The sequence below is a fragment of the Ambystoma mexicanum genome, chromosome 1q, assembly GCF_040938575.1.
Source record: "Ambystoma mexicanum isolate Mex_15411 chromosome 1q, UKY_AmexF1_1, whole genome shotgun sequence".
In the NCBI taxonomy this organism is placed as follows: Eukaryota; Metazoa; Chordata; class Amphibia; order Caudata; family Ambystomatidae; genus Ambystoma; species Ambystoma mexicanum.
In genome coordinates, this window is record NC_090922.1 from 595,805,419 (window position 1) to 595,827,029 (window position 21,611).

General features: G+C 46.3%; 1 protein-coding gene across 1 annotated transcript in view; it reads left to right on the forward strand.

Annotated features, from left to right (window-relative positions):
* Positions 1-6,442: 6,442 nt before the first annotated feature.
* CACYBP (calcyclin binding protein) overlaps positions 6,443-21,611 on the forward strand; it is a 228,966-nt gene continuing 213,797 nt past the window's right edge. Inside the window, exon 1 of the mRNA XM_069641130.1 lies at positions 6,443-6,597. Coding sequence (XP_069497231.1) covers positions 6,586-6,597 — 12 coding nt within the window. The 5' untranslated portion in view covers positions 6,443-6,585. The remainder of the gene's footprint in view (positions 6,598-21,611) is intronic.

Below are 21,611 nucleotides of genomic sequence, written 5' to 3' on the forward strand. Positions count from 1 at the left end.
CTTATGGCCTTAGAAGGGCTGGGACCGCCCGATAGGATAACACTAAGAAAGCGACCATGTGTTTTCCAATAAAATGTAATGTTTTTCAAAATCAGAAAAGGTCTCTGCCTCATCTCATTATGTGTGGACAATGTATTTGATGTATTCCCTGGTAGGGGGCCACAGTAGGGATTAGCCCCGCTATGCCTGTCCCACACATGACCAAAACCACGCTTCTATGGCAAGACAGGAGGTTCATATTATGCATTTCAATCTTTACTCTGAAACCACAGCAGCAAAGAAAAAAACGTTTACAAACAACAAAGTTTGAAAACAGAACTAAATAGATTCAATGTCAATGCAAGGGGGGACTCCCCAATCCATCATGGAGGACAGGTCATGCCCTGCAGGAGACCAATGAGCAGGGACCCTTCTCTATATAAATCCTTTACTCCAATCCCAACTCCTCTTTCTTTGCTGCTGACACCACAGCTAAGTCACTCCATTTTGTTGTGTCTTGCATGTTAGTCAGTAGTGGGCCTTAGTAGTACATTAGGCCTTAAAACATTTGTAAATATAATGTATTTCTTAATTTATATTGGGTTCCTCTATCATGTGAGGAATATTTATGGTTTTGACATTGTATCTGGAAAGGCCGTGTAAGGCCGTTACTTTTGCTAATGTGTTTTCTTTTAACAATGTAGCGCTCGTGCTGGTATGCCCTTGGCTATTAAGCCCGTTTTGTTAATGTTTTCTTTATAAGTGTTTATTTAGCCCGCACGTGCTGGGCTAATGAAAGCTTCTGCTTCTCTCCAGGCACGTGCAGGCCTCTTTGATTAATTATTGTCCTGGGAATTCCAGGTGCTGAATGCTGGGCCTGCCTGCCCTGTGTGCTCCCATTGCGCATAGGTCTCATAGGAAGCTACTGCTTCAGACACAGTGCACGCAGGCCTTTGTTGTTGTTTGAGGTGAGAAGCTTCCGCTTCAGGCCTGGTGCTCACGATTTATAGTGATATAATCGAAAACAAAAAGGTCGAAAGTGAAATGGTCGAAAAAAAAAGGTTGAAAAAAAAGTCGCTTTTTTTAATGACATTTTTTTTTCGAAATGGGGGGTTCCCCTCCCCAACCCCCCTTTTTTAATTTATTTTTTTGTTTTACCCATTTTTTTTATTCCCGAACCCCAAAATAAATATATAATTAAAAAAAGAGGAATTTTATTCTTTTTTTTCGACATTTATTTTTCTACATTTTTGTCTTTCGACCTTTTATTTTCGATATTTTGACTGCACACCGGTGCTCACAGAGCCATATGTTTCTTTTACTGTGTTTATGTAGCAAAAGCTTCTGTGTTAGTGCAGAAGCAGGATAGCTCAATGACTGAGCTGCATGTCGACCAGACAAGAGGACCTGGGTTCCATCCTGCCATGGCTAATATATATTTATATATATTTTAATAAGTAAAATAAGTACCAATTTTATTGGGTTTTAACATCTGTGCCTACCAAAGCACTTAGGAGTCTACCACAGTTCATGAAGCGCTATACATAAATAATTTCAGGCTAATAAGCAGTGCACTGCCAATTGCAGTTTTGTTTTAGCACTGCATATGGCATAGGTGATTGCCTTTCTTTGTATGTGTGCCATAACATGCTCAGTAGCAGGCTTTGCCTGCGTTCTGGTGCGAGGTTGCCCCTCGTGTACTGCTGGTTCCACACCCTGCTAGGGTGAGCAGTTTGAGGTACACTTGCTCAGTGTATTCCTTGCTTAAGTTGGCAGCTTTGTTTAGGTGCTGCATGTGGCATAGGTAATTACCTTCTCTGTAAGTGCCATAACCTGCTCGGTGGCAGGCTCTGCCTGTGTTATAGAGTGAGGTTACCCCCCCTCGTGTTCTGCTGGTTGCCACACCCTGCTAGGGTGAGCAGTTTGAGGTGCACTTGCTAATTGTATTCCTTGCTTAAAGTGGGCAGCTTTGTTTAGGTGCTGCATATGGCGTTGGTGACTACCTTCACTGTAAGTGGGCTATAACCTGAGCGGTGGAAGGCTTTGCCTGTGTTCTAGTGCGAGGTTGCCCCCACCTAGTGTACTGCTGGTTGCCACACCCTGTTAGGGTGAGCGGTTTGAGATGCACTTGCTCAGTGTATTCCTCTCCTAAACAATATTTTAAGCAATGTGTGAGGCACATTAATGTTTTCCTGTTGGGAGTAGCCCGGATGGCTCAGTAAGTATCGGCTTTTATATAAGGGCTCAGGGTTAGGAGCCCTGTCCAGCGTATCCCCACTTCCTAGGCAAGGATTACTTTGTATTTATTATTTATTAATTATTTATTTAGTACTTCAAAGAAAAGAGTGTTTTGAAGAGGTCGTTAACAGGATCTGGGGGGGGGGCTACCTTCCTTTCTGGCCATCACTCTGGCATTAACCTTGGTCTTTTAGTAATTCTGTCAGCCCCATACACCAGTTAGTTACAGGACAACTCAGTCCTTTCGCTTCCTTAGGCAGTTCAGTCCTTATTTCTTATACAAATAAGTGGAGATCTCCACTCTACTCGCCTTCATAAGGCGTTGAAAATTTTAGAACACCCCCCTTTTTTCCTCTTGATCAAGCAGTCCTGGTATCCTTTTTTTCCAAGGAAAGGTAAAGACCCCGTAGGAGGGGTGGATGAGGACTGGAAGGATGGTATCTGAGTGGTGAGCTTGTTACCAGGGTTTTTTTCTCTCGATAGGCTGAAGAGGGAAATAGCCCCTAATGTCCCTATTGATGAACAGGGGCTGTGGGGTTTGATGTGCAGATAGGGTTTGCCTGCTCAGCAACTCCATTTCCACTCTTAAGGGGTGGCGTGATTTCCCTTGCTGTTGCCCCAATGTGGCATTGATCAATCCAATTTTAACTATTGGCCGGGACAAGGTCAGCTCAAAAGTAGTTGTTTAGTCTTGTAAGCAAGACAATGTTGAGCACCCAGTTTCTGACCTGGCTGCAGTGTTTAGGGAACACTTGCTGGTATCAGAGAAAAAAAGTTACCAAATAATAACATTCTGGAGCTACCCCTATAGTTTTCTCCCAAAGCTTTGCCTGTTCCTGCTAATACGTCTAGCAGTGTATGCAATTTCTCCTATGCTTGAGGAATACAAGCTCGGCTTTTGCCCTCAAGGGAGTGGTTTCTCGCCTGTTTATTTTCATTATGTGTTCCCTTCAGCGCAGCAAGTAGAGTGCTTGCTTTGACATCTGTTCAGAGCCTGCTAACGCAGGTTCGAATTCTGGAGCGGTAGAAATCAGCCTTTTTCATACTTCCTTGGGTAGTAATAATAGCAGCGCTCAGATTCCTGAGGGCTCATAGCACTATATAAGTGCTATTTTATTATGTGCAATGTGCTTCTTTCCTTCCCCTGATCTCCGATGAGGCCAGTCAGCCTTGCATGCATACAGAGGCTCAGGCCTTAGGGTTGAAGGGACGGTGGTCCCAGTATTCCTTTGCAGCCTTTTCGTTCACTGAGTATGATAATTGCCCCAAGGTCATTGCCCCTCCCCTGTCCACATCCCCCCCACCACCCTTTTTGCGGGGGGAGGGGGTTTGCATCATAGTTGCACCTCTGGGAGGAACACCTCATGGTTTCTGTGTTTTCATTTAACAAGAGGCAGGTTCACCTCAGGGGACCCCCTTCTATGGTATGGGGGTTGGTTATAAGTGCAAAGGTATATATATATTGAAGAGGTGTAGGAGGATCAACTTCTGGCCTTCAGTGTGGACCTCATGGTTTGCATCCTTCTCCTTCTGGGGGGAAAGGGTTTTTTCCTTGGATAATTGGAGGAGGTTTATCTCCTCCTAAAAAAAGGGGTCAATATCCCTTAGTGGGATAGAGGGGTCTGGGAGTGGTACTCATCTTCTATCCTAGGTATTACGGCCTCTCTATCACAGGGCGTTTCAACGGCCCAACATAAGCCATCCCTGCAAGTGTCTGGCAGGGAGACACTTTGTTAGTGACTGGGGTTCACTTAGCCGCCTGCATGGCATGTAGACCTTTTGGTTTCCTCTAGGGATGGTTCCGCAATAAAGTGCCAGCACAGTGTGCGGGGGATGTAAAGATAGTTAAGATTTACTAAGACGGAGGTTAGTTCTCCTCCGGTAAGCAACTTCATTTTAATTGTTTAGTGATCAGTTTCTTTGCAGTCTAGAGTCTTTTCTCAAGACTATGGAATTTTGTGGGTCCCCCTTCGGTTAGTTTATGTTCCCATACGAGATTTATCAACCTTGAAGGAGGGGATAGGTCCAAGCACCTGGCGCATCTAGCAGGGATTTCAGGCATCGCTACAATGGTAGCGATTGGGTGTAAAATAAGTTTATCTTTGCCAAGTGTTGTCTCTTCAGGGTCAGGTTTTGTAAGTTTTTTTACTATTGTCATGGTAGCAGAGTTTTTTCTTTGAGGACTCAGGAGGTCTGGGGGGCTCGGGCTTTACGGTCTGGCGGATTTAACTCTTCCTGGTGTTTTTCACGGACTTTCGGGAGTATCTCTTTGTCATTAGTATCCCCTGGTTGGGCTCTTCTTAGTCAGAAGGTTATTTAGCAGCTACCGTCTGGGTTTCAGGTGTGGCCCCACTCTTCCATCCTGATTCTGCATCCAGAATAAGTACAATACTTTTTCTTGGTTTGGGAAAGGTAACTGGTATACAGGGACAATTGTGTAGTTAATGACAGGACTTAGAGTTGACACTTCTGGGTGCACAAGGCCCTCAAGTCTATTGCATGTTGGCTCCACCTAAGCTGGGCTGTCCTATAACAGGTTAATAAAATGTCCTTTTGACGCCCGCTTTTGCCTTCTATGAAGATTTGTCTTTCCAACTCTGGTCCCCAGGATACTCATGTGATGCGTTCTGTTTCTACATACAATATTTTTCATCAACACATGGGATGGAGCTTACAAAGCTTTCACCCCCTAGGGGGTAATTTCTTTATCTCCAGGAGAACTAAGTGTTTAACTTACTGTTTGTTATCTAGGTTACCATAATATGGTATGACTAAGTGTTTTAAATGTTTGATGTTGACAACAATAAATCTTATTATTCCTACGCTTAACTACCTATTACTATAGGAAGACTTTTGCCTAGTGTTTCTCCACCTCTTTTTTAATCAGTTGGTTTTGGGGGGCCTGTGAGGAACGCTGGAATTGGCACAGCTTCCTAGTTCTTGAGTTAAGACTGCTCTGCCTTACAGGACAGTTATTGGGGTACCTTAGCCTGGGAGAATACATTTTGCAATCAGTGTATTGGTAAAAATAGAAAAATGTAAAACACTTTTTCTCCTATTTTTATTGTACTTTCACTATTGTATTGATCATGATGTAATTAATGTGATGCAAGGGCTTCAAACTTGCATAATATGAGCCTCCTGTCTTGCCATAGAATGACTAATCCCCCTCACTAGCGTGAGAAGGGGGTTTATATTCTATTAAAGACAAGGAGGCGAGTATTATACCACCCACCCATGATATATGGCTTTTATAGCGCGCCTATACAAGGTTGTTTCAAGTGAGAATATTCTTTGGTTTGTTGGTTTTTCCCCATCCACCCACCCTTCTTTGTTTGTTGTTCTTACAGCTACGGGTTTCACTGGATTTTGTCCTCATAATTTATCATCTGGTCTGTGCAGTGGACGTGTGGTTCAAGACAGCTACAGAAAGAGGAGTTGGGATTGGAGTAAAGGACTTATACAGAGGAGGGTCCCTGCTCATTGGTCTCCTGCAAGGCATGACCTGTCCTCCATGATGGATTGGGGAGCCCCCCTTGCATTGACATTGAACTCTATTTAGTTCTGTTTACAAACTTTTTTGTTTGTAAAAAAAAAAAATCTTTGCTGCTGTGGTTTCAGAGTAAAGATTGAAATGCATAATACTCACCTCCTTGTCTTAAATAGAATCTAAACCCCCTTCTCACGCTAGTGAGGGGGATTAGTGATTAAGGCCCAGGGAGACACAGACAGGGGCCAGGGTAGGAGGGACATAGAAAAAAGACACTAGGCCTACTGAAACCATTTTACCGTTTACCCTAATTTGATGTGCCATCATCCTGCCCTCTTGTTTTTTGTTCAGCCCTCTGGGTTTCCCTCATTGATTTCTAGATAAGCCGCTGCATTTCGGTCGCTGCGTTGCACAAAACGTAAATATGGCATGCTTTTCTTTTTCATACACACCTCTGCAAAGGACCAGTCCAATATATAACCTAGTTCACTACAAATCTTCCTAGAAAGTTCGCAAATAACTGATCAGGTTTTCTCTATAGCCGAGGTGTGATTACGCGCATCTTGGCAACTTTCTTCTCCTGCCTTCCCGCCCGTTACAATTTGAGAAGCTTGAGTAGGGTCACGGATTTCTAATAAATAATGATTTACTAGCGGTCTCTGAGAAGGACATACGTTGCCTCTAGCTTCCATTGACGCCACGGACAGTTGCGACATACTGTGCGTTAACTTAAACATAGCGCGTAGGTCACGTGGCGAGGGCTCGTAGCTAGGTCCCTTTCTCTACACTTCCGAAGATTCCAGAGGCAGGGGGCTAGTGTACAGAGACTTCACGAGACTTCTTTTGCCAATTCTTAGACACTTGCAGGATAGATCAACATGGAGGAAGAGGTGAGGTGTAGTGAGAGAGAGAGAGAGAGAGAGAGGGTAGTTGGAAAGAGCATTTGATTGGCAGTTGGCATAAAAAAGTGCGAGAGAAAATAACGTGGTCATATAATAAATGGGCAGATGCGGGCGAGTGCCTTAGGCCCGGGAGTAGGCGAGAAGAGGGGAAATTGCACGTGACCTGTTGAGACATGTTAAATTGGAGTACCAACGTTAGTGAAGCGTAGGGGGAGAAGGTAAATCACGGGGTCCGTGAAGAAGGGGTTGGGTGCATGGGAGCGTCTTCGACTACGTGGGGGCAAGAGGCTCTCGCCCCTCCCCCAAAATAGAAATCCGGTGGTGGCAACGCCGACGTCAATGTACGCCCCATCCATCCCAGTGGCCGCGGATGTTACGGGGATTCTCTTTTACCGATTATGTATATACTCTGGGCGCATTGTCTGAGAGCAGACAATGCAGGTTCATCAAGCAGCAGAGTGCCGTTAACAGTGTGACCTTTCCAATAGGTCTTAATCTTGCTTTCACTTTTTGAGCCAGCAGAGCAGATTGTCGGGGCTTGGGGGATTGGGGGGGGGGCACTACTGACTGCCTCACTAACATTATGACTGGGACAGAGCAATGCAAGAGGATTGCCGGTGCTGGGGAAGCACTACTGACTGCCTCACTAACATTATGACTGGGACAGAGCAATGCATCTGTGGGCGTTGAACCTGGACTGGGGTACGTTGGGGTGTTGGATGGTGTGCTTTGACTGTACGACTGACTGGCATGTTTAGAGGGCGTAGTGGGGAGGCCACAACGGTGCTTCACCGGGCCCAGGCCATACGTTTGATGCCTTTGTTAGAATATCACGCAGTCCAGTTCTTACAGATGTCATTCGCTTTAGATTGAGCTATTAAATGTGACGGATGCATGCATGTATACAGTCCAAATATATGGTCTTGGGGATCCATCTGTGTTCTTATTTGTTCTATAGTATATTCAAGTCGGTACAAGACGCCTTTCTTTGCAGCTATTAAATTCAAATGAATATAATTAATGTGCTACTGCAGCTCTGTGTTCTGGAGATAAAGTTTTCTAATATTTGTATGTAACAAGATTGCTTTAACTGCAAGTGAAAGCCACATGCACTGTTTAGGTATTCAACGTTTCTTATTCTGCCCTTACAGAAAAATCTTCAGAAAAAAGATTAACATTCACATAAAAACATTTAAACATTAGTAATTTGCAACCGCGTGCACTCTGTTCTTTGATGTGGCAGGGAAGGCCTTTTGACACCTTTAAAAATTCCTGCATGTTTTAAATTAATATTTGCCCTTTGTGTGGTAAAAAAGAATGCTGGTAATTCTTTTTGAAGAAATGTTTGTGTCAATCTATAGCCAAAAACACAGACGATTTAACCAGTAATAACTGGGAGGGTGAGGAAACGCTAAGCTGTGTGACGTGAATAATATGATAGGCATACTTCTGTCTCTGGGACATGCACCAAACCTGTTTTTCCGGTGGGTTCCCTGGCCGTGGAACACCTGTGTACCAGGTGGCGCTGTCTGGTTGGACTCGTGCAGGTTTGAAATTTTGGTTGGACGCCCCCCACACCCCATGCTTACAAGTTGCAGTTGCAGGGGGTGAAGGTCCTTGCTGATTTATATAACCAGGGTCTACCATTAATATTCGAAGAAGCTAAAGTAAAATTTGAGATTAGAGTGGTTGAGAGATTTTGGTAAACCCAGATTTGCCATTGGACCTTTTAACCCTCGGGTGCGAATGGTAGGAACCAGACAGATCACTCCATTAGCGCCCTCTGTTACAGATATTGGAGAGGTATTATTTGATCATTTGGGAGAAAGACAGTGGTATTTCTATTGTCCCTGAAGCCTGGGTCTGCATTTTGCGTGGAAAGTTTCTAAGTGTACCACTATTTATGTGCCTATGAAATTTGCTTTAGGTGGCAGCTTTCTCTTCATATACAATGTGTTCCCCATTATGTTGGAGAGGTTGTAGGGAGATCGTAACTCTATGGTGGTTGTGCGCAAAGGCCCATGTCCAGTGGAATATGATTATGACTCGGATTCATATTTTTGATCTGAATCTACCCCATGATCCTCCTGCCCAATGGTGTTCCGAATGGGTGATTTGGTAGGTCTTCATTGTCTGTGGTCAATGACGCTACTGCATACGCTACTCCTCAATGCATCTGGGTTGGCCCTGGCCCAATATTGGTAATCCTCAGAAGGCCAGAGGTTTCCATTTGGTGGTGAGAATTGTGGTGGTATGGGCGATAGAACTGTTATCATCAATACTTGTTTGAATGGATTTCTAAACTCAGTTCTGGTGAACTTGCGTTTAGAAGGCCACACTTGTTAGTGAAATGGGGAACACTTCTGGGAAGATAGCCAGACATTCACGGTAGCTTGTAGAGCAGTCAAGGTTAAGTCACAGGAGGTGTGGGGGTGATCTGAGGTCTTTGATGAGCACACACTGCAAGACACCAAGAATTACCATTACGCAGTAGTATACGAAAATATACAATTTATTAGGCCCAAGATAAACACAAGAATGAAATGCACAGTAAAATCACCATTCAAACAACACACTTTGTAAAATATATACATGGTCAATGTGGTTAAGTGCGGAATCCTGCCAAAACCTGTGATGGGAAAAGGGCAGCCAAACTTCAGAGATGGATAACCCTAACCTTATAATTCCAGCCCTACAAAGAATGGAGCCTTGTGCTCAATGTTCAATGCACTTGTACAAGTGCTTGGTTGTGCGTAAAGCCACGAAGTACAATATCTAGGGAGATGGCAAAGTTAGAGAAAGGATACTGAAGGGTGAAAACAGGATCCAAGAGTCAGGGGAAGGATCTGCTACAATGGACAAAGCTGTTTCCAACTTTCAGAGGACTTCAGGAAGCAGAGTCTACCCAAGCCAAAGGGAGGACCACAAAGGATTATCTGTGCGTAAAATACAATGGATGAATAAGGGGCCACCGGTAAGTGGTTTCAGTACTCGTCGCCCTCAGTTCGGTTTGGGTCCAAACTTGGCAGGCCTGGAGAGGGCTATAGAGGTACGATTTCCCACCCTTGATTCTGCTTCAAAGTGTACATTTGCTGCGGGTGCAGATGCGGGTCCAGTTCACACCAGGAGATATATCTCTCGTCTCAGGTGCAGGCCAAAGAAAACACTGATGCAGCTGGTCTCAGGGCACCCGTGAAGAAACACGGGATAACCGCCTTTAGTGACCACCACTGTCGCACAGTGACTCATGGGCACCTAACTCTCGCAATCTGATGCACGCTTAGCTCTCGTTGTCCAAAGCAACTGGGAAACTTGGCAAGAAGGTGCTTTGCAGTGCAAGCTAGGATTCCCCAAAAGTTTGAGGTAAAACCTGATTTTATTATTTTAAAAATGTTTAATTGTATTCATACATGTGGCATAGCGGTATGTACACAGTTCATGCTTCAGTAATTGGCAAGATCAGTTCCACACAGTATGAAGGATCAATGTACGACCCCTCTTCAACTATACCAAACAGTTAACTTTCAGGCATCCTAAGGTTTCCAGCGCTTTCATCGATGGGTGGCGGATCGAGGGAGGAAGGGGGCTATGAAAGGGGCCACGGGGAAGAGCACACCAGCTTGCCTGGCTTTTATCAGGAGTTCAGTTCAATCATCTGGTCGTCCCAGACGTTCAGGCAAGGGGGGGCAGGCGGCCATGGAGTGTCTCATGTATAACCAAGGGGGTTTACCGCCATTAAAAGATGTTCATAAAAGCCATTGTCCACAGGGTTTTGTCGTCCGATGGACAAGACAATGCTAGAAGGCCCTTCCATGTTGTCTGTTGGTTCTCTGTCTTATTTTCAATACCCTTTGCCAGGCAGTGGTCTCCACCGTACTCCATCTCAGAAAGTCTTTGTGCCACAAGGAGACTTATGGTCCCTCTTTTTGCTTCTAAGCCATGGCTATGCCCTTTTAGCAAGAACACATACTAAATCCATCAGTATGAACACAAGTTTCTGTTTCTCTGGCCTATGATAATGTACTAGTAGGCATTCCGCTGGGTCCCATCTACAACGTACAATCCCAGCCTTCTAGTATGCCAGCTGTATCTGCTGCCAGAACGTTTTCACTTTTGCGCGGTGCCAAAACATGGGTAATATCCGCAGGGCCAACATGGCACCACGGACAAGTGGAAGAGCCATCAGGATTAAATATGGCTATGTGTCGTGGCATGTATGTTCTATGGAGCACGTTCAGTTGCAATATTCAAAATCTCAAATTGCGGGAGACCTGTTAAACGAAAAGCAGCGCCATGCCCCACTTATCATCCCTCGGTTCCATTCCCAAATCAGTCTCCCATTGTAATTCCACACACTAGTTGTTCCCATCAAGCATTTATATAGTCAGGACACCGGATGCCGGCTATCATCTAAGTCATACATTATCGTGAATAGCACATTCGGTTCAGGCTCCTACGGCCAGCCCTCCCATTTCTTTTTCACTAAGGACAGTAGTCTCTGATAATGTAGGAACTGGCCTCTGGGCAAGCCCTCTGATTGCATTAACTCCTCCAGGTCTCTCTCTTTCTCCTTCCTCCCCCCACTCCCCCCGCCATATGTGGCAAACTCAACCACCTCCCAGCTCCTCGTTACTGATATCTCATTCCCAACCGAGCATGTTATGTCTGCCACCAATGGCACATGTGGGGAATTGGGGTTGTGGAGTGTCAGTATTTTTGATTTATGCAGCATTCCGATACCCTCAAAGCTTCCTTCGGTGCTGCTGGAGGAAGCATGTCTCTGGGTAGCTTAGTCTCTGTGTTGGGTTCATCTGATAACCAACACGCCACAAATTGTAATTGTGCCGCTAGATAATAAAGTTCCAGCCGCAGGAGTTGTATACCCCCATCTTCATATGCCAAACTCAATGTATCTGGGTGATTTTATAGCGCTTTTGCCCCCATGGGAACTCTATTATCCGGGTATCCAAATGGCTTGGTGATGAAGTAATGCACATTTGGCGAATAAATAAAGAAAACGTGGTAGCGCTATCATTTTCACCACCGAAACTCTACCCAGTAGAGAGAGCGGCAGTGTACCCCAGAATTACATGGATCTTTGCACCCCTTCCAATACCTTGACTGTATTTTTAATATGCATATCCTCAGGTGCATGTGCTGTATGAATCCCCAGGTATTTAAACTAAATAGTCTCCCAGTGTATCCCCAGCTCTAGTAAGTCTCTTACATCATATTGCTGTAGCCCCACCAACGGGAAAACGCACAATTTCTGCCTGCTAAATGTGATCTCGTATGATCTACCAAAGTCGTCTAGGGTATCTAGGGTGATGGGCAAATTGTGTCCGGCTTGCATACATATGAAGGCTGTTGTCTGCATATAATGAGAGAAACTGTGTAGTCCCACCCATTGTATCCCAGCCTCAGGAAATTCCTGTCTGATGCAAACCAGTAACGTTTTCAGCACCAGTATATAAAGCATGGGCGATAGCGGGCAACCCCGTCCCGTACCCCTTTTGTATATCCCATGCTTCTGATATACGTCTCCCAGTTCTAACCCTAGCCATTGGTTGGGCATACAGCAACCTGACCCTGCGTATGAAGCCCTCCCCTATGCAAGCCCTCCCTATCATTATGGGTAAGACCACTGGGCTACTAGCGGCCGTCAGGAAGGAATTGGAAATAATGGAAACCAAACTGGTGGGGCTTGAGGCAGAGTACAGCGCTACACATAATAAAGAGACCCTTTCTGAGATCCACAAAGCGTTGGGTGAATTTAATAAACTGGCTGATATGGAAATCCTGTACATAGCCACCCCCGCCAGAGCCCGTAGATCTGGCGAAAGCAACAAGGCAGGAAAGTTCCTAGCAAACCTGCTTAAAGCACAGGGCTACCAAAACCCAAATGTTAGCATCCAAACTTCAATGGGTGAAATGGTAAATCGAGAGGTGGACAGACACTATATTCCAACCGAGAAACCAAATCCATAGATGAGATAACTGATTACCTCTAGGGTCTTGAGCTCCCCACTCTTGTCCCTGAAGCCCGAACTGCACTATACTTACCCATAACACTAGATGAAGTCACAGCTGCTATAAAGGCATTAACATCTGGTAAAGCCCCTGCATCGGATGGCCTGGGTGCGGAACTATATAAGTACCACCACGACAAGCTGGCCCCTATGCTGTTAAAAGTAAAGGAGTAGGCAATGGAACGGGGTTCACTCCCAGCATCTATGCGTGAGGCGGTAATCACTGTGCTCCTTAAGCCGTGTCACCCTGCTCATGACTTGTCCTCGTATAGACCCTCTCTCTGATCAACACCAACGCCAAGATCTATGCCAAAATACTTGCGACCAGGCTCCTACCACATATGCCCTCCCTGGTTCATCCAGATCAGGCGGGCTTTATTCCAACCCGATCCACGGCCCTGAACCTGTGGCGGCTCTTTGGAGTGATGGCTCAGATTAATCCAAAGGCCAAGGCCGCAATTGCAGCCCTAGATACCGAGAAGGCTTTCGATTCAGTTTCATGGTCCTACTTATTTGCAGTACTTGAACGGTTTGGAATGGGTTAGTATTTCCTCAAATGTGTCCGGCTACTCTACAGAAACCCGGAAGCTTGGGTCCTCCCCAACTGTACCATCTCTTCTCTCTTCTCTTTGAGTAGGGGCACCAGGCAAGACTGTCGCTTTTCCCCCATATTGTTCGCCCTTACAATTGAACCCATGGCGGAATTTGTCCCGCACCACCACATACATAGGGGCACCAAAATGACAGAACCACCACAACTAATATCCTTGTACGTGGACGACACCTTGCTGTATGTCTGACACCCTAAAGCGAACCTGGGGCAAATTATGGCAGATATTCATGTATTCGCCCAATACTCAGGGTACAAAATGAATGTCTCCAAGTCTGAATTGTTTCGGATCTGTCTGACATGGGGGGGGGGGTTCAAGTGGTCTCCTATCCGGGTCCGTTACTTGGGAGTTGTGGTATCCAGGGATAAACAAACACTATACATGGATAATCCGGAGAAACTTTTACAGACGTTAACCACTAAGCTACAGCTGTGGACCAAACTTCCCATTTATTTATACGGCTGAGTGGCTCTCCTCAAGATGATAGTCTTCCCCAAGGTACTTTGTTTTGGCAACGTACCCATCTGCCCCAGTCAAACTTTCTTCAGAAAACTTCAATCGCTAGTTACCACGTTTGTATCGGGTGGGAAGACAGCTAGGATGAAATGGACCCAATTAAAATTAACTGAACCATTCTCGAGTGGCAACATCTCATCCCCGGACTTCGAGTTGTACTACTTAGTGGCCCAAGCACAATTTGCCAAGCATTGGTTTGTCGTGGATTATTTGGCCGCACATATCCCTATAGAGAAATGAGGCCTCCCCCCTCTGATGTTCGGTCGGTCATCTTTAGTTCCAAACACAAGGACTCCTGTGAGTTTGACCCGGTGAGTACCACCGTACATGCATGGGTTGAAATATACAAAAGGATTGGACTGGTGACCCCCATATGACCCAGAAATCCCACTGTGGAGCTTCCCCGGTATTACCCCCATGTTTTGATAAGGCCCTGCAAAAGTTGTGGAATCCGACTAAACAGTTTAAAATGCGAGATGTTTCCAGAGGGTGTGTACATCAAACTGAATGATTGTGCGGACGCAGTGGGAGGCGGGCACCTCAAACGATTTCATTTTCATCGCATGAAAGCCGCGTGGCCAACAGTCCTGCAGACCCCCCTACACGTGAATGCACAAGGGCTATAACAGCGACTGATGGGCGGAGGAAAGGGGTCTCGACTCAGACTCGCCCTCCTACAACAATATGAAAGAGACTTGGGAGCGGGATCCGGGTGTCACACTGAGTGATGAAAAATGGCTCAGATGCTGTCAGCTCACTATAGCCGTTTCTCTAAACTCCTGGTTGTGATTAATTCAATTTAAAATACTTAAATAAGCTACATTACTCCCCTGCTAACTGACCCAATTTGTGGAGGGCTGCATGGGGAAATGTCTGAAATGTGATTCATCAGATGCAGGCGTGTATCATATGTACTGGTGATGCCTCCTGGTGGCAGGGTTCTGGGGCAGGTTGCAGAGATCATGGAAGAAATTACATCTATTCCCGCATCCCCTTCCCCACTGAAATACCTGTTTGGAAATATTGGTGAAGTGGCTGAGACCACAAGACTCCTATTTAATGTGGCATGTGTAGTTGCTAAGCGCTGTATATTAAAGTGCTGGAAATCTGTCAATGTAACTCGAAAGGAAGACTTCCTTAGTGACCTTACAATGGTGAACGAATGTGAAGAGCAATTTGTGTTAACGGTGCTGGCAACATGTCGCCCCAAAGATATCTGTGATCCCTTTAGAAGGTACTTATGTGATATGCTGTCGAAAAAGGACTTTACACCCCTGATAACACAAACAATGGTTGATGTGCTTTGAATATTTACTTGTTGTATTGGTTGAAATGGACTGCTGAATCTGTGATGCTCTGGTGCGATGTAACTCTTTAAAATAAAGTTTTAAAAAACACATTTTTATAGGTTTTTAATCACAATGTAATTTAGGCACACTTAACATTTTGCATGACAATATATTGCCAATTTCGTCTGTGTACTCCCTCACTCCCCACACACCTGCCTATTCCACCTGCATTATTCTACCACATTACCTCTAACTGCACTATTCATGCATTTTCTCTAATCCGCTGATTGTGACAGGGCCTTTGTGTCTGTGTGCTCCGAGGCCATCAATACCGGCAGCATATATTTCCACAAATCTTGAGTTCACGTTTTGTTCTTCTTGGCCCCTACCGCTGCTTCTTGCCACACTGTGGTTTCTGCTAACGTCCATTTCTGGAGGTCTCTCCACCACTGTTATCCATCTGGACCCCAGTGTGCTTTCCAACTCATCGCTATCCTGCGTTTCGTTAGGATATATGATGGATCTTTCAACATACTCACATGTCTGGCCTGCTTCGGGCGTGCAAAAAATGCCAAGCATACAGGCTTTGGGAGTTCCTATTAACACCTGCCTTGGGTAAGGTCTGAGCTATCTCATCCCAGTATTGTCAGATCTTCCCACAAGCCCAGAACAAGTGTACCAGATCGGCATTAATCAAACCACACTTTGGGCAGGTGTGTTCTTCGGGGTCCGATACCTCATGTGATAAAATACAACTGAATCAGCTGGAGCTTTGCATTTCTAGACACTTGTTTGTGGTAAGCTAGTGCTCTACCCCATTCTGCATCTGTCAATTGTTCTGCAGGTCTGCCTTCCAGCTATGCCTAGTCTGCTCAAGCATTTCCACCGGCTGTGACATTAATAATGCGTATATTCTAGACACTGCATGCCCACCTTCCGAAATATCATTTTGTTTCTATCCTCTCGTCTTCCTGTAATACCCCGTCTGTTCCCGGCCATTTCTACTTTAGCTTGGTAAGGAGTGAAGCGTATGTTATATGTTGCCCTCCCTGTATACCTGTTTCTGAAATGAGTACACCAAAGCCCATCGGTCTACCTTCTCATACTACGTCTCCCACCATCACTACTCCCATAGGTTCCCAATGCTTCCTTACATTTAGTTTATCCTGATTTGTGGATGCTCTGCTTTTAATGTCACTAGTGGGATCTGGGAGGAGTAGCGTGCTTCCGTCTTGAGAAAGCGACATGCTCTATACCACATTGTCCTACCTAGCGTCAACAGCAGCGGGGGTTTCGGGGCTAGCGGTAATGGTCTATATCATTTTCTTCAAGAAGAACGGGGTGCATACTGGCTGCAGCAATCGCGTGTCTTGGGCCTGCTCATCTGACAGCCAGTTTGTGACAAATTGCAGCTGGCACACCATAAAATATGCCTCGAAATTGGGCACTTTAATACCCCCTTGATCGAATGGCCTCTGCAATTTGGTTAGTGCCAACCTACACCTTGAGTTATGCCATAAGCAGCAACGACCTATTGTATCAAATCTTTTAAAGAAACCTTTACGTATGTTTTACGGGACATTAGTGAAGAAGTGTAAGAGCCTTGGAAGCACCATCATCTTTAACAGCGCTGCCCTCCCCATCACCGAGAGTGGCAGTCTGGCCCAGGTCATAGACTTCTCAATTATGTCTACCGTTGTCAGTTTGTTCTGTAGGTGTTCTGTCTTGGTGTAATGGTAGAGCTCAGCTCCCAGGCATCTAAATGAGTTCACTTCCCACTTAATAGGTAGCACAGGCAGTGTAGTGTGTTCCTGGGTTCCCCCTATACTGAGCTAAGGGGAACAAGCACGATTTCTGTGCATTAATCGTGATACCCGATAGTTCTGCATAGCGCTCTGAAATATACTGAAGGTTGGTTTCCGGATATTGAAAGTATAACAGCATATCATCTGCATATAGAGAAATCGGATTATCCATACCCCTTACGCTTCTGCCTACCCCTTGGTATTCTTGTCTGAGATACACCACTTATGGTTCCAGGACCAGTATAAATAACATAGGGGACCATGGGCAGCCCTGCCTCATGCCTTTTCCCAGTAGCCATTGCTCTGAAATGTAGGTTCCCGTCTTGACCCTTGCTACTGGGCTGCTGTACAGCAGTTTTACCCATTTTATATGTGTGGGCCCCATGCCAAAACCCTTCAAAACCGCCAGCAACCAAGGCCATCTGACCGAGTCAAATGCTTTGACCACATCAAGCAAGGCCACCGTGTATAGATCTGAACTGTTGTGTGTATGATCTATAATGTGGTGTAACCTCCTCAAGTTGCATGTAATGTTCCTGTCTGGGAAGTACCCCGATTGGTCTGGGTGTACAAGCTTAGATATTGCTGGCTTAAGCCTGTTGGCTAGTAGAGCTGTAAGTATTTTCCCGTCTTGGTTAAGCAGCAATAGGGGTCTGTAAGATGTGGAGTCCGTGGCTGGCTTGTTGGGCTTCAGTAGTGGGAGGATAACTGACTCTTGTAATGACATTGGTAGCGTGCCTGTATTTAGTTCCTCATTCAACATCACTAGCTTCGGGGGCACAACATCTGCCATGTATTCTTTCTAAATTTCACTGGGTCATCCGTGCGCCCCCGCGGCCTTCCCAGTCGGTAACCCTCTAATGGTGGATTCTAGCTTCTCTTTTTAGTTATGGGAGCTTCCGTCTTACCTGCCGCTTCTGCATTCAGCCTTGGGAGTGCTAGCTGTTCAAGGGCTTCTTCTGTATCTGATTGTGTTATTGATGTCTCTGCATACAATACCTTGTAGTACCCATGAAAGCACTTGTTTATGCTTTCTTGCGTCCTCAAAACCTCCCCGTTTTCCTCGGCAATCTCACTTACGATGTCTTGTTTAGACTCGCTTTTGCATAACCAGGCCAGCAGGCGTCCCAGCTTATCCCCTTCAGTGTGTTGTTTTTCTACGTATTTTATATAGCTACGCTTGCCCAATCCATCCCAATGCTCCAAACATTCCTGCTGTAGCCGGGTCACTTCTTGGACCCGGTCCTAGTGCCCTGACATTTCACAAGGCTATTGTAAGCTCCCCCATCATTAATTGGCGTTTGTGTATGACTCAACAGCTCAGTGTGCTTGTGGTACCTTCCTTGTCTGGCTCTATAGGCTAACTCCCAACTAACTACCCCAACTCCTGCCCTCCCACCCCCCAACAATTGCCAAGATCAATACCTTGTGCGCAGGCATCCCTTCTTCTCACCCCCGACCCAGTTGCATGAGACGGATAACTACTAGTATCCGTGATGAAATCTACTCTTAGGTGCAGAACACTTCTGCGGTGCATTCCTGGAGGGAGACTAACCCGCTGGCTCCTGCAAACTTCTTAGTGCCCGAGTAGATTGAAGTGCGCAGCAACCACTTTTTGTAAACTGTCTGCCGAGTCCAGCCATGTCTCTACTGATCGTCTAAGTTTTTCAGCATGCGTCTTTCTCATCCGTTGTCTGATTGACCCCTCCAGTAGGCACCTTTTCCGTGTCCATCCATTTGTGGGCGTCCTCAGAGTGATCAAAGAAGATGGTTCAGCCCTTGCTTATTATTTTCAGCCGTGCCGGATACAGCAACATGTACTTGAGATTCATCTCCTGTAGCCTCCTCTAAGTGCATCCTCTGTTTTTGCACCTGCAAGGTGTAGTCCGGGTAAGCGGTAATAGTTGCTGATGCCTGCTGTATTTTGCCACCTTGCACTTGTTGCAGTATAGATGCATCTCTTGATGTGTCCTTAAGGCTGACCGAGTGCTCTGCAACCTCTTTTTCGATAGTTCCAGTGCGCTCTGCGAGTGAGTGAATGTCCTGCCTCAGGAGGTTCACAGCCAGACTAATGGCATCCATTTTGGATTCTAGTGCCATCTTCAGGGCTGCTATGGCATCCAGGACTTGCTGGTCCCCTTTCATTTGGGTCTGCGCCTCCTGTGGAGATGGGGTCCCAGGCGTGGCGCCTGGGTATGTTTGTGGGTTTAGTAAAAATATTCAATGTGGGCTGTTTCGATTGACTTTTTTGCCACTTATACGCCAAGATTGGTTCCTACCTTGCCGGATTGTCTACCTCTCTTTGGCTCCTCACTTGTGTATCGTTACCTTTTGTCGCCAACTGATATTAGAAGAAGCTACCTCCGTAGTTCAGGGCCCCGATGTCGTCACACAGTTGGTCACCATGTACTGCACCCATGTGCGGTGCTCACAATCTCGCTTGCCGTGTAGCTTGGTGTACTACTTTGGGAAGTGGCCTCTTGCCCACCTGTATGGTGTGCGCGTGCTGGTTCCTGATGAACTATATCCCAGGTGAATTAGCGTTTTTATCAGCGCATCTCCGTGCGTATGTATGTCTTCTGGTGCGTGCTTTGGGTACCGTCCCTACTTCTGGGCCACCTTTGCCTGTCTGAATCTGACTGTTGTCCCTTAATCACACTTGGTACTGCAGCTTTGGACTCCACCTACCGATGAGTCTATTTATAGCCCCCCCCCCCGCCCTCGTATATGTGTCCACTTGCCTTGTCTGCGACCCTCTGTCCCCAACCGGACCTCTTTCAATGCTGGTATGGCCAGATCCTTTTTCCGTACACTCCTGCAGCTAGGGGTGAGTTTACTCGCATGCCGCCGCTCCGTAACCGGTTTTTGGTGTTGGGCTGTGTTTATGTACCAGCATGTGTTTTACTCTGTTCCGGCTCTTGCCGGCCTGGATATTGGGCTGCCCAGGAGTGCAGTGCGCACCCGCAGCTTGTTTCACCTTTGTTGCATCGTTCGTTGCCCGCTTAGACAGGGGCTAACTTCCGCCTCTACCCGTCAATAATCTTCACCTGCTGGCTGTTTTTTCATTTTTCTTCTTCTTTCTCTTCTTTCTCTTTTTCTGCTGCACCTGTTTCTTGGTGCGCAGATTCTGGCAGCCGGGGCTGAGGATTGGGGGGGGGGGGGACTGGGAGCCTCACCGGGCACCCTGGCCTCAGTGCGCCGTGGGGTGCTATCGGCGCTTATGATTGTTATTGCTTGCGTTGCTGCACCTCCAGGCTGCCTGACACTCCGGGCGGCAGCCACCACCACCCCACCTACCGATGTGTGCGCAGCTCGTCCGGTGTGCTGTCGGCAGCTGCCTGTGACGTGGCGACCGCTTGCTCCGCTCCTCTCCTCAGTCCGGCAGGACATGCACCTTCATAGGAACAACTGCGTGGATCAGCTGGGCAACTGGAATCCCAGCTGCCGTGCTGCAGCTATTTCGCAGTGCAACGTTATTATGTGTATGCTGGCTCCTGTCTCGCGCCCGCCATTTTGTTTTCACTGCCGCTGGCCGGGAGTCATTCTTTGTGAGCCCATACTTCGTGATCAGCTCACCACCAACCTTCTATTTATGCAGTTGTGCTGGCCCACTTCATCAACCTGGTGTAGTGCAGCCAGGAATCCTCACACGCTGGTGCCTGTAATATAAGCCAGGATCATTCCTGTTCAGCAGGAGTGTAGTGAAACGTGTCCTTACAGCATGGATGCTTAGCCACGCCCCCATAATCTACAAACTTGAGAACAATCCGTCCAACACTCAAGATATTGAAATATGCCCTGCATGTATGGGTGACCGAAATAAGACTACAACTCAACCCTCCCCAAACTGAACTGTGTAATTGAGCAACTTGTAACACCATCAATCCCTTGGCCTGTGACGCAATGGGCCCATGGCCATTACCGTCTAACATGGTAAGATCTCTTGGAACTACACCGGACAATACACTCACACCTGAACCGCAGTTCAGAGCCAGCATCAGAAGCTGCCCTTCTCACTGTCCTTAACATTCACCCACAGAACCATGGACCTAATTTCACTAGCACTATCCAGACCAGAGTTTGCTAACGGCCTCTTCCACCGACTCCTGGACTACCAGATGAGAAAACTACAACCATACAAAATGCAATGGCGAAACTACTCCTAATGAAGAGATGCAAATATATCATGCCAGCACTATGTATTCCCCACTGGCTGCCAATCAAGAAAAGGGTTAGTTTGGAAACTTTGGGTATGTCCCATCGCTCCTACAATGAAAGGGTAACACTCTCCTTAAGAAGGAAGTTCCACCACTGCATTTCTTTCAAAACACAAAGGTCCAGCAACGCTGCTCTAGTCCTAGTCTCCTAACTTCAATAAGAAACAATATGGTGGATCCGCCTCCTTTCTGGCCCCGCAACTCTGGAACAGTCTACCTAAACATCTTTGCCTGGAAGTCAATCTCCTGACTTTCAGGAAGCAGATCAGGGTTTGGCTATTCAATTAATGGCTACGCAGCAGATAATCCTCCTGACCCCGCTACCATGCCGAGTAAATGAAAAAGGGGTCTAGCAAGTAGCAAAACAATCTTCTGAAAGCAGCCTCCTTTTGGCTCCAGTTAATGAGAAGCACCCACAGCCAGCCTCTCTATGCTTAATGTGAATGTGTGCTGTGTGGAATAATAATACCACAATAACCTATTCCCTTTAACCTTCAAATCTGATTCCCCCTGGAATGTCGGTTACTGTACGTGA